Source organism: Lucilia cuprina, chromosome 5 (assembly GCF_022045245.1).
Source record: "Lucilia cuprina isolate Lc7/37 chromosome 5, ASM2204524v1, whole genome shotgun sequence".
Taxonomy (NCBI): domain Eukaryota; kingdom Metazoa; phylum Arthropoda; class Insecta; order Diptera; family Calliphoridae; genus Lucilia; species Lucilia cuprina.
The window spans coordinates 8,119,945-8,133,798 of record NC_060953.1 but is presented as its reverse complement, the minus strand read 5'-3'; the positions used below and the strand labels follow the sequence as shown (position 1 = coordinate 8,133,798).

At 29.8% G+C, this 13,854-nt stretch overlaps 1 protein-coding gene across 1 annotated transcript in view; it reads left to right on the top strand.

Annotated features, from left to right (window-relative positions):
- Positions 1–6,223, top strand: part of LOC111687717 (calcium-transporting ATPase type 2C member 1-like) — a 17,380-nt gene extending 11,157 nt beyond the window's left edge. The window contains exons 2-3 of the mRNA XM_046951407.1: positions 4,751–5,066; positions 5,132–6,223. Coding sequence (XP_046807363.1) covers positions 4,751–5,066; positions 5,132–5,831 — 1,016 coding nt within the window. The 3' untranslated portion in view covers positions 5,832–6,223. The remainder of the gene's footprint in view (positions 1–4,750; positions 5,067–5,131) is intronic.
- Positions 6,224–13,854: the final 7,631 nt, after the last annotated feature.

Below are 13,854 nucleotides of genomic sequence, written 5' to 3'. Positions count from 1 at the left end.
TGTTCTAGTTCTGTTCTAGTTCTGTTCTAGTTCTGTTCTAGTTCTGTTCTAGTTCTGTTCTAGTTCTTTTCTAGTTCTGTTCTAGTTCTGTTCTAGTTCTGTTCTGTTCTAGTTCTGTTCTAGTTCTGCTCTAGTTCTGTTCTAGTTCTGTTCTAAGTCTGTTCCAGTTCTGATCAAGTTCTGTACTAGTTCTGTTCTAGTGTTGTTCTAGGTCTGTTATAGTACTGTTCTAGTTCTGTTTCAGTTCTGTTCTAGTCTTGTTATAGTTCTGTTCTAGTTCTGTTCTAGTTCTGTTCTAGTTCTGTTCTAGTTCTGTTCTAGTTCTGTTCTAGTTCTGTTCTAGTTCTGTTCTAGTTCTGTTCTAGTTCTGTTCTAGTTCTGTTCTAGTTCTGTTCTAGTTCTGTTCTAGTTCTGTTCTAGTTCTGTTCTAGTTCTGTTCTAGTTCTGTTCTAGTTCTGTTCTAGTTCTGTTCTAGTTCTGTTCTAGTTCTGTTCTAGTTCTGTTCTAGTTCTGTTCTAGTTCTGTTCTAGTTCTGTTCTAGCTCTGTTCTAGTTCTGTTCTAGTTCTGTTCTAGTTCTGTTCTAGCTCTGTTCTAGTTCTATTCTAGTTCTGTTCTAGTTCTGTTCTACTTCTGTTCTAGTTCCGTTCTAGTTCGGTTTTAGTTCTGTTTTGGTTATGTTGTAGTTCTGTTCTAGTTCTGTTGTGGTTCTGTTGTAGTTCTGTTCTAGTTCTGTTGTGGTTCTGTTGTAGTTCTAGTTCTGTTCAAGTTCTGTTCTAGATCTAGTTCTGTTCTAGTTTAAAATAGTATTAGTTCATTTCTAGTTTATTTCTAATTTGGTTTAATTTTTGTTAAATTATATTAAAATTTTTGCTGTAAGTCTTAAACCTCACAGCTTCTATTTTTTCATTTACACTTGGTCTTTATATTGCCATATATCATTTCCTACCTTTTCAATTATTAACACAATTCTGTATGATGATGATGCTGATGATTGTCAGTCAGTTTTGTATTGTGTTTTTTTGTTTTTACTTCTCTACTTTTTGTACTCAATACAGAATAGATATTGATGATGATGATGAGATACAGATACATTTATACTGGTATTGACACAGTACAAACAATAATCATCAGGGGCAAATATAAACAAAATTAAATACACACTTGATAAGCAAACAAATAAATTTACACAAAGACAAACATGCATAATTGTAATAAATTTGTAACATTTTAATTGAAAATGAATTGAGTTTGATATGTGAAAAGTATGACTAAACTAAATAATAATATATTCAATCCAAACCCCGCTGTCACTAGAATAACATTAAAACACAATAAAATATTGAAGGAAAATTTGAAACGCAAACAACAATGTTTGGCTTATAATGATTATCAAAAGGACCGGGGCGGAAATATATGGAAAATTTTATTTAAACAGCAAAATGTAGATATATTTGTGTTAAATTAAATACAGCTAAATAAACTAAATTAACTGCGAAAAGGCTGATAGCTTGTGAAAAAGGATACGGAAGTAATAATTAAATTTGTTACTCGAAAAGGATAACAGATATTTTTGCCACAAAAATCTAAAATTTCATAGAAAACCCCACCTTTTTAGTACGTTTTTAAAGTAAAAAAACCTTACAGAGAAAATTTGTATCTATAGGGTTAGTTTCTATGTATATTTTTTAATATTTTTTTTCCCTTTTCCTGTGTTTTTTTTTTAATTCCTTTCTTATACCTTTATTTTGCTTTGGCAGAAATGTATATAAAACTCGTTATCCTTTTATAATGTTGTTTTACATTTTAAATAAAAGTTGTCATCATTAGTTGTTTGTAGCTGTTGCTGATATCCACTGTTTCTGTTTGATGTCGTCTGCAAATGTCTTTCAAGTACTATTCTAAACAGGACGGAAACTAAAACAGCAGAAAGGCCCAAAACACTCCTAGTTCAGTTCTAGTTTCAGTATAGTTCTAGTTCAGTTCTAGTTCAGTTCTAGTTCAGTTCTAGTTCTAGTTCAGTTCAGTTCTAGTTCTAGTTTAGTTCAGTTCTAGTTCAGCTCTAGTTCAGTTCTAGTTCAGTTCTAGTTCAGTTCTAGTTCAGTTCTAGTTCAGTTCTAGTTCAGTTCTAGTTCAGTTCTAGTTCAGTTCTAGTTCAGTTCTAGTTCAGTTCTAGTTCAGTTCTAGTTCAGTTCTACTTTAGTTCTAGTTCAGTTCTAGTTCAGCTGTAGTTCAGTTCTAGTTCAGTTCTAGTTCAGTTCTAGTTCAGTTCCAGTTATTTCTAGTTCAGTTCTAGTTCAGTTCTAGTTTAGTTATACTTCAGTTCTTGCTCAGTTCTTACTCAGTAAGTTGTATCGTTATCTTTGTAATGCCACGTTAAGTCGTCGTTATTAAACTTTCAATTCTCTGCATTACCAAACCTCTTTTTTAATCTTCCTACAACTCCTGAAGTCAATTGTTAAGTTTTTTCGCTTTGTCTTCACTCGTAGCTTTTCTCTTTTAAATAATCATCCTTGCAACGACATATTTTGTAGTTTTTCTATTTTAATACAGTTTTTTTTGCATTGTAGTTCTTGGTTTTTTTTTCGCTTCTCAATGCTAAGCAACGTAATCTTTGTGTTGTGTCTTTGTTTACTTTATAATGTTTGGTTAAGTTTCCTGTTTCCAGTCCCTCGAGACATCATCACTAGGTGGGTGTACACGTAAACCGTGTAACCTTAACGAACGAAATCGATTATGGTAATAAAATATTTTTCATTTTTCTTGCAATTTTTTTCGAAAACTGTGGATGTCACAGTCAGAACAATGTTAATAGAAATTATAATGTTAGTTGTGTGTATATGTTGAGAATAGAAAAATGGTGTAATTGAAAGTAAAGAACGAAACGAAGGAAGGAAAACTAACTGAAACAAAAAGTCAGAGTTTTATTAAAACATACGATTATTTAAAGAACTAAAATTTGTGCTAAAATATAAGAATTCAATCCTAATTTAGTTTGTTTTTAGTCAGCTCATTTTTAACTAAGTTGCTTTTCAATTTCAGTTATGTTTAAGTTCAGTACCTGTTCATATCATGTTCCAGTTCTATTCTAGTTCCCTGCCAGTTAAGTTCTAGTTCAATTGAAGTTCAATTCTAGTTCAGTTCTAGTTCAGTTCTAGTTCAGTACTAGTTCAGTTCTAATTCAGTTCTAATTCAGTTCTAGTTCAGTTCTAGTTCAGTTCTAGTTCAGTTCTAGTTCAGTTCTAGTTCAGTTCTAGTTCAGTTCTAGTTCAGTTCTAGTTCAGTTCTAGTTCAGTTCTAGTTCAGGTCTAGTTCAGTTCTAGTTCAGTTCTAGTTCAGTTCTAGTTCAGTATTAGTTCAGTTCTAATTCAGTTCTAATTCAGTTCTAGTTCAGTTCTAGTTCAGTTTTAGTTCAGTTCTAGTTCAGTTCTAGTTCAGTTCTAGCTCAGTTCTAGTTCAGTTCTAGTTCAGTTCTAGTTCAGTTCTAGTTCTAGTTCAGTTCTAGTTCAGTTCTAGTTCTAGTTCAGTTCTAGTTCAGTTCTAGTTCAGTTCTAGTTTTGCTTTAGTTCTGCTCTATTTCAGTTCTAGTTCAGTTCTATTTCAGTTCTAGTTTAGTACTAGTTCAGTTCTATTTCAGTTCTATTTCAGTTCTAGTTCAGTTCTAGTTCAGTTCTAGTTCTAGTTCAGTTCTAGTTCAGTTCTAGTTCTAGTTCAGTTCTAGTTCAGTTCTAGTTCTGTTCTAGTTCAGTTCTAGTTCAGTTCTAGTTCAGTTCTAGTTCAGTTCTAGTTCAGTTCTAGTTCAGTTCTAGTTCAGTTCTAGTTCAGTTCTAGTTCAATTCTAGTTCTGCTCTATTTCAGTTCTATTTCAGTTCTAGTTCAGTTCTAGTTTTGCTTTAGTTCTGCTCTATTTCAGTTCTAGTTTAGTACTAGTTCAGTTCTAGTTCAGTTCTATTTCAGTTCTAGTTCAGTTCTATTTCAGTTCTAATTCAGTTCTATTTCAGTTCTATTTCAGTTCTATTTCAGTTCTATTAAAGTTCTATTTCAGTTCTTTTTAATTTCTATTTAATTTCTAGTTCAGTTCTATTTTAGTTCTAGTTCTGTTCTAGTTCTGTTCTAGTCCTGTTCCAGTCCTGTTCTAGTCTTGTTCTAGTTCTATTCTAGTTCAGTTCTAGTTCAGTTCTAGTTTAGTTCTAGTTCAGTTCTAGTTCATTTCTAGTTAGTTCTTGTTTAGTTCTCATTCTAGTTCTGTTTTAGTTCTGTTCTAGTTCTGTTCTATTTCTGTTCTAGTTCTGTTTTAGTTCTGTTCTAGTTCTGTTATACTTCCGTTCTAGCTCTGTTCTAGTTCTAGTTCTGTTCTAGTTCTGTTCTAGTTCTGTTCTAGTTCAGTTCTAGTTCTGTTCTAGTTCTGTTCTAGTTCTGTTCTAGTTCTGTTCTAGTTCTGTTCTAGTTCTGTTCTAGTTCTGTTCTAGTTATGTTCTAGTTCTGTTCTAGTTCTGCTCTAGTTCTGCTCTAGTTCTGTTCTAGTCCTGTTCTAGTCTTGTTCTAGTCTTGTTCTAGTTCTGTTTTGGTAAAGTTCTAGTTCTGTTCTAGTTTTACTTCAATTCTAATTCCGTTATAGTTTTTTCTATTTCTGCTCTAGTTTAGTTCTAGTTCTGTTCTATTTTAATTCTAGTTTAAGAGCCAATTATAGAAACTTATGTCCTTAAATAGATTTTTTAACTAATAATTCTCTTTTATTCTTTATCTTTTTAGCCAGTCTTATTGGTATCGATACCATACACCACCAAACACTCTCGGGTCAAGAGATGGATCAAATGAATGAACATCAATTAGACAAAGTCGCCAATAATGTGAGTGTATTCTATCGTGTATCGCCCAGACATAAATTGGCCATTGTAAAGTCATTGCAAAGGACAGGAAATATAGTGGGTATGACTGGAGATGGTGTTAATGATGGCGTGGCGTTGAAGAAAGCAGATATAGGTATAGCTATGGGTAAAAATGGTACTGATGTGTGTAAAGAAGCGGCCGACATGATATTGGTCAATGATGATTTTCACACTATAATGTAAGTAGAGATAAGGACTTAGAGTAAAGTTTACTTATAATGTGTATAATTTTTTGTGATTTTAGAGCTGCTATAGAGGAAGGCAAAGCTATATTCTATAATATACGCAATTTTGTAAGATTTCAATTGAGTACTTCTATTGCTGCCCTTTCCCTAATAGCCTTGGCCACCTTAATGGGTATAGCTAATCCTTTAAATGCCATGCAAATTCTATGGATTAATATCATAATGGATGGACCGCCAGCACAAAGTTTAGGTGTGGAACCAGTAGATCATGATGTCTTAAAGCAGAAACCACGTAATGTTAAACAACCCATGATTACTAAATCGGTGATAGTTAATGTTTTACTAAGTGCCAGCATTATTATCTTGGGCACCTTGTGGGTATTCCAAAGAGAAATGGTCGATGGTTCTTTGGGTAAGACTAAGCGTGACACAACTATGACCTTTACCTGTTTTGTATTCTTCGATATGTTTAATGCTCTCTCCTGCCGCTCACAAACTAAAAGTGTTTTCACTATAGGTCTTACTTCAAATAAAATGTTCCTATTGGCTGTAGGCTTTTCCATAATTGGCCAAATGTTGGTCATCTATTTCCCCCCACTACAGATGGTCTTTCAAACTGAGGCCCTATCGGCCTATGATATATTATTTTTACTATCGCTTACCTCGTCAGTGCTAATTGTGGCCGAGATTAAGAAATGGTTCGAAAGGACTATGGAACGTAAAATGTATAAAACACGTTCAGAGTTGGATTTTGTATGACAAAACGAAAGCGCTGGAAGATTGTTGAATAAAAAATCTAATTAAATTTCTTTAGACTAAAATAATACAAATAAATAATAAACAAGTAATAAAAAAACAAACGTATTTAAATAAAATTTAAACATTATTAAAAAATTTTGAGTTTTTTGAATAAGAAAATAGGAGTTTTTTTTACCAAAAAGCAAAGAGCGAACAAGCAAAGCCACATACGTGAAAGCAAGTGAGTAAGTGAGTGAGCAAGCAAGCAGAGAGCATTTAAGTTCATTTGTTATGTTATTGTTTTTATAATAATTTGTTGTTTTTATTAAAAGACCAAATAGTAAAGAGATGCAAAACAAACTAAAAAAAACACAAAAAATACCAGAGAGCATAAGTTATGTTTGTTTAAATGTAATTTTTCTTTTCTTATAAATTCTATTGGTTTAAATTTAAATTAATGTACTAAAAACTAATTTAAGGCAAACTTTATTTTAAAATAATTTCCATAAGTTTGCAACATTTTTGTAATTAATTTATTAAGTTAGTGTGAACAAGAGAGCAATGTTTTTTTTAATAATTTGCCTTTTTTTGTTTCTTTGTTTTTTCTACTTAAATTTATTTAATTTTTTATTTATATATCTCCTTTTTTAGTTTTTAAGTTTAATTTTTAAGTAGTCCATTTTTTGTTTAATTTAAATTATTTGCTTTAATTATAAAAAAAGAAATAAAAAACTTAATTTAAAGACAGCAATTTCTTGACATTTTAAAATCTATTTCTTGAAATTGTAAAAATCTTGTTTTTTTAAGGTTTATACTAATGATTGTATTATGGACTTACCTTTTTAAAGGGATTCTGGTTTTTCTTAACACCTGCAACGAAAAGAAAATACAAAAGTTAAAAAAAAATTGTTTAAAGAAAAGTTTTTATAGAAGTTAATTCAAACTAGATCTAGACCAGAACGAAGTGAAGACTGCAGGAAGAAAGCTCTAAACTAGGAAAACTTGCTCTAGACTAAAGGAAGTTTCTATAGGAAAACTTGCTCTAGACTAAAAGAAGTTTTTGTAGGAAAACTTGCTCTAGACTAGAGGAAATCTTGCTCTAGACTAGAGGAAGTTTTTATAGAAAAACTTGCTCTAGACTAGAGGAAGTTTTTATAGAAAAACTTGCTCTAGACTAGAGGAAATTTTCATAGAAAAACTTGCTCTAGACTAGAGGAAGTTTTCATAGAAAAACTTGCTCTAGACTACAGGAAGTTTTTATAGAAAAACTTGCTCTAGACTAGAGGAAGTTTTTATAGAAAAACTTGCTCTAGACTAGAGGAAGTTTTTATAGAAAAACTTGCTCTAGACTAGAGGAAGTTTTTATAGAAAAACTTGCTCTAGACTAGAGGAAGTTTTTATAGAAAAACTTGCTCTAGACTAGAAGAGTTCTTATAGATAAAGTTGCCCTGTAAAGTCTTGCTTTAGATTAAAGAAAATTAGGTCGAGTTTGGAGTCAATTTCCATAGGATATTGGCTCTTGTCTGGGATCAAATTCTATAGGAAAAGTAGCTCTAGTCTAGAGTAGGATAATTTACTTTAGTCTAGAGGTGGAGTGTAAATTTCTATAAATTTCTGTAGTCTAGAGTATATATCTGTTGGACAATTGGCTGTAGTCTAAGTCAATTTCTTTAGGAAAATTAGCTCCTGTAGAGTCAACTCCTATAGAAAAATTATTTGTAGTCTAAAGACAATTTCTATAGGAAAATTGGTACTAGTATAGAGTAAGTTTCTATAGAAAACTTGTCTGTAGTTCAATCATTCAACCCTTCAGTAAGTTTAAAAACCACATTCCATTAGCAATTGTTAAAAAAAAGTACTCATGTGTATATTTACACACAAGAAAACAAAAAAAAATTCAATTAATAATTTGTGATATTATTTTAAGTTGAATACAAATAAAAAAAAAAAACATTATAAAAACTTGTATAATTTGTATTTTTAGTTGAAATAAAGTTTATTTAAAAAGCACTTGTTATAAATATGTTTTATTTATTTTTAGCAAATATTTGTTTTATGTTTTTTTTATTAAATTAAATTAAACTTTATTTTATTAAAACTGTTTAGGATTTGGCAAACAAGACAAAAAAAGACTCAAAATACTTAATTAATGTTAAAATGAAAAGAATTTGTTTAATTATTTTAGAACAGAAATCAACAATACAAGAAAAAATCTTCTAGCGCTCAAAAAAGCCCAAAAACCTAAATTTTGAGAAAATATAAACAATTTGTGAAAGAAACCAAAAGGAATTATTTCAAAAAGAAAAAAATTAAAGAAAAAATTTTTAGTAGTTTTTAAAAGTAATAAATTAAATTGTTTAAACTTTAAAATAAAGTTATTATTAAATATAAAAAAAACAAAATCAAATTAAAGGAAAAATAAATTTGAAAATAATTTTTAAAAGCACTTTCTAAAAAAGCACCTAAAAATAGCAAAATAAAATTTTAAATTAAAAAAAACCATTTAAGCACTTAAAACAAACTTCAATTAAATAAATAAAACAACACAATAAAGCGTTAATAAAGCATTAATAAAGAAAACACCAATTTACATTGCAATAAAAAAAGGTTTTCAAAAAAGTTTCTTTGTAGCCGAAATACAGATTTCATAAAAAAGCTTTAATAAAAAGTGCTTAAACTTTCGAAAACAACAAAATTTTCATAAAAATTTTCATAATTTTCTCACTTTATTTTTAAATAAAAACTTATAACTAAAGACCACTTAAACACAATTTTATTAAAAAAATCTAACTCCATCCCTTTTTAGACTTAAAACCATTAAAAACATTATGACTTTATTAAAAAGAAAATAAAACCTAAATATTTTAGATTAAAAGTTTTGAAAAATTTTATTAATAAATTAAAAATTAAAACAATAACTAGTTTTAAAAATCTCAAAATAGTTTAAAAACAAAAGTAATTTTAAAAAAATCAGACACAATAAAATTTATTCAAGATTTTAAAAGCTTTTAAAATGTACACACAAAATTCATTCAACATGCATTAAGCTTTCAAGTCACCTGTCATGAATATCCTTAATATATAACACAAAAATTTTTGAATCTCCTTAATATCAATTCACAAAATCATTAACATCAAGAAAAAAAGTTAAGAATGGGAATGAAAACAAAGCTTTGCTCTCTTTCTCTCTCTCTCTACAGCAGACAGACTAAACTTAAAAAAAAATTTATACGAAAACTTGCTCTAGCCTAGAGAATGTTTCTATAGGAAAACTTGCTCTAGACTAGAGGAAGTTTCTATAGGAAAACTTGCTCTAGACTAGAGGATGTTTCTATAGGAAAACTTGCTCTAGACTAGAGGAAGTTTCTATAGGAAAACTTGCTCTAGACTAGAGGAAGTTTCTATAGGAAATCTTGCTCTAGACTAGAGAAAGTTTCTATAGGAAAACTTGCTCTAGACTAGAGGAAGTTTTTATAGGAAAACTTGCTCTAGACTAGAGGAAGTTTTTATAGGAAAACTTGCTCTAGACTAGAGGAAGTTTTTATAGGAAAACTTGCTCTAGACTAGAGGAAGTTTCTATAGGAAAACTTGCTCTAGACTAGAGGAAGTTTCTATAGGAAAACTTGTTCTAGACTAGAGGAAGTTTCTATAGGAAAACTTGCTCTAGACTAGAGGAAGTTTCTATAGGAAAACTTGCTCTAGACTAGAGGAAGTTTCTATATGAATACTTGCTCTAGACTTGAGCAAATTTCTATAGGAAACCTTGCTCTAGAATAGAGGAAGTTTCTATAGGAAAACTTGCTCTAGACTTGAGGAAGTTTCTATAGGAAAACTTGCTCTAGACTAGAGGAAGTTTCTATAGGAAAACTTGATCTAGACTAGGGGAAGTTTATATAGGAAAACTTGCTTTAGCCTATAGTTAGTTTCTATAGGAAAACTTGCTCTAGTCTAGAGTAAGTTTCTATAGGAAAACTTGCTCTAGTCTAGAGTAAGTTTCTCTAGTCTAGAGTAAGATTCTATAGGAAAACTTGCTTTAGTCTAGAGTTAGTTTCTATAGGAAAACTTGCTCTAGACTAGCGGAAGTTTCTATAGGAAAACTTGCTCTAGACTAGAGGAAGTTTCTATAGGAAAACTTGCTCTAGACTAGAGGAAGTTTCTATAGGAAAACTTGCTCTAGACTAGAGGAAGTTTCTATAGGAAAACTTGCTCCAGACTCTATTTCGAGATTCTATAGGAAAACTTTCTCTAGTCTAGAGTAAGTTTCTATCGAAAAACTTTCTCTAGTCTAGAGTAAGTTTCTATAGGAAAACTTGCTCTAGTCTAGAGTAAGTTTCTAGATGAAAACTTGCTTTAATCTAGAGTATGTTTCTATAGGAAAACTTGCTCTATTCAAAGTAAGTTTCTTTAGGAAAACTTGCTCTTGTGCAGGGAAAGTTTCTATAGAAAAACTTGTTCTAGTCCAGAGTAAGTTTCTATAGGAAAACTTGCTCTAGTCCAGATTAAGTTTCTATAGGAAAACTTGCTCAAGTCCAGAGTAAGTTTCTATAGGAAAACTTGCTCTAGCCTAGAGTAATTTTCTATAGAAAACTTGCTCTTGTCTAGAGTAAGTTTCTATAGAAAACTTGCTCTTGTCTAGAGTAAGTTTCTATAGGAAAACTATCTCTAGCCTAGAGTAAGTTTCAATAGGAAAACTATCTCTAGTCTAGAGTAAGCTTCAATAGGAAAACTTGCTGTCATCTAGAGAAAGTTTCTAGGAAAACTCGGTGTCATCTAGAGAAAGTTTCTATAGGAAAACTTGCTTCACACTTGAGTAAGTTTTTTTTAGGAAAAAAGTTTCTGCAGAAAATTTGCTCTAGGCTAGAGTAAGTTTCTATATATATCTGTTTCTCTTTCATACCTTTTCAAAGACTTCATTAATACCAAAAAGCGCTTAAAAATCATTATTAATGGATTGAGTTTTATTTAAAAAAAACTTGATTTGTTAGTAACAAAACGATTAATTTTGTTTGAAAGGAATGTTATAAGCATGCAATTAGTTGGTATTAAACATTAGGGATACTCACAGTTTGTTATACTAAATACAAGAAACGTTTTTGTCAAATGAAACTTGATTTTAAAATTTAATGTATATTTCTTTTCAATTGTTTTGAGTTAAATTTTTGTGCTAATAAAACTTGTATTTGAAAAACTGTGATTAGCCTTAATGTTAAGTCAACAAAGCCACTTAAATCCTTATTAATTTACATATGAAAAAATTCATTGCTCAATATCATTTTCGCTATCATAAATTAAATCCTTTTTATAATAATAAACATTTAATTTCAGTTTCATTTTAATCTATTATTATCACATGCTCTCAAATACATTAAAGAAAAAACAAAAAACATTTTATAAAAAGCCACAAGCAAAAAAATTACTATAAAAAAAGTTCAGCATTAAAATATCATTAAAAATTATATCATCTCATGCATCATAAATATTGCAACAAAAAAATACTATTTTTATTACAAAAAAACCACAAATAATAATATGAAGAGAAGAAAAAGTAGAAAAAAACACAAATTTAAATTAAATATTAAATAATAAACTAATGAACGGCATCTTTAAATAAAAAAATAAATGATAATAAAACACAAATTTAACACGAATTCATATCAACAAACAACCATTTTTTCTAGAAATTTCCCCTTTAAAACTTATCCACTCCTCGCCCTAAATTCATTACAAAAAAACCTAAATTCAAATCATAATTATTCTACATTTCACACATCATCTCATCCACAAAGGTAACAATAATTAGTAATTTAAGTAATATTTATTAACTAAATAAGTATATTAATTAAATAATAATTAAAAATAAACAATAATTAACAACAACAAAAGAAAAAAACTACCATTTACAACTTAAAACTTTAAAATATTACAACTGAAAGTATTTAATTTAAATTGCTCTATAATTTTCTTAGAAAAAATAAATCTCTAAATTTGTAATAAATTTCAAAAAATAATTGTAACAACTAAAAACTTTGCTTGTTTTTATCAAAAATAAAACACAACTTTGTAAATATTTATTTGCCAACATCATTATAACTAGAAGAGAGCTAGAAGCTTAATTGTAATAACCAAAAAAAAAAATAATAATAAAGTACCTTTCTTAATGGTACCTTAATGTTAGTAAAAGTTAGAAGAAAACGAAAAAAATAAGTACCACCAGTTAAAAAGTAACAAAAGAAATGCATGTGATTGAGTTCTAGTTCTATTCTGTGATTAATTTTTAAATATTTATTTATTATTTAAATAACTAGCAGAAACTATAATTAGTAATTTAAAATATTTTCAAGAAAAAGCTACTAAAACCATTTATTTTGACTTCATTTTTTGTTCATTGCACTCTCAACTACAGCTAGTTTTCCTATAGAAACTCACTCTACACTAGAGCAAATTTCTATAGGAAAAAATACTGTAGACTAGAGGATGTCTCTTAAAGAAAACTTTCTCTAGACTAGTTTTTATAGGAAAAACTGCTCCAGACTATAGGAAGTTTCTTTAGTAAAATATATTCTAGACTAGAGGAAATTTCTATTGGAAAACTTGCTCTATAATAGAGAAAGTTTCTGTAGCAAAACTTACTTTAGAATAGAAAAAGTTTCTACAGGAAACTTGAGGATGTTTCTATAAAGAACATGTTCTAGATTAGAGGAGGTTTCAATAGGAAAACATGCTCTAGACTAGAGGAAATTTCTATAGGAAAACTTGCTTTAGACTAGAGGAAGATTATATAGGAAAACTTGCTCTAGTCTAGAGTATGTTTCTATAGGAAAACTTGTCCTAGACTAGAGGAAATTTCTATAGGAAAACTTGCTCTAGACTAGAGAAAGCTTCTTTAGGAAAACTAACTCTAGATAAGAAGAAATTTCTATAGCAAAACTTGCATTAGACTAGAGAAAGCTTCTATAGGAAAACTTGTTCTATACAAGAGGAAGTTTCTATAGGAAAACTTGCTTTAGACTAGAGGAAGATTCTATAGGAAAACTAGCTCTAGTCTAGAGTATATTTCTATAGGAAAACTTGTCCTAGACTAGAGGAAATTTCTATAGGAAAACTTGTCCTAGACTAGAGGAAATTTCTATAGGAAAACTTGCTCTAGACTAGAGAAAGCTTCTTTAGGAAAACTAACTCTAGCTAAGAAGAAATTTCTATAGCAAAACTTGCATTAGACTAGAAGTTTCTACAGGAAAGTTTCTACAGGAAAACTTGCTCTAGACTATAGGAAGTTTTTTTAGACTAGAGGAAGTTTCTATAGAAGAAATTAGAATTTTCTATGGGAAAACTTGCCCTAGACTAAAGAAAGTTTCTATAGGAAAATTTGCTAGAATAAATGAAGTTTCTATATAGAAAAACTTGCTCTAGACTAGAGGAAGTTTCTATAGGAAAACTTGCTCTAGACTAGAAGTTTCTTTAGGAAAACTTGCGTTAGGCTAGAGGAAGTTTTTATAGGAAAACTAGCTCTAGACAAGAGGAAGTTTCTATAGAACAATTTGCTCAAGACTAAAGGAAGTTTTATTCTAGGGTAGACTAAGTTTCTATAGGAAACCTTGCTCTAGACTAGAGGATGTTTCTATAGGAAAACTTGCACTAGACTAGAGGAAGTTTTTATAGGAAAGCTTGCTCTAGTCTAGAGGAAGTTTCTATAGGAAAACTTGCACTAGACTAGAGGAAGTTTTTATAGGAAAGCTTGCTCTAGACTAGAGGAAGTTTCTATAGGAAAACTTGCTCCAGACTAGAGGAAGTTTCTATAGGAAAACTTGCTCTAGACTGAAGGAAGTTTTTATAGGAAAACTTGCTCTAGACTAGAGGAAGTTTCTATAGGATAACTTGCTCTAGACTAGAGGAAGTTTCTATAGGAAAACTTGCTCTAGACTAGAGGAAGTTTCTATAGGAAAATTTGCTCTAGTCTAGAGTAAGTTTCTATAGGAAAACTTGCTCTAGTCTAAAGTAAGTTTCTATAGGTAAACTTGCTCTAGTCTAGAGTAAGTTTCTATAG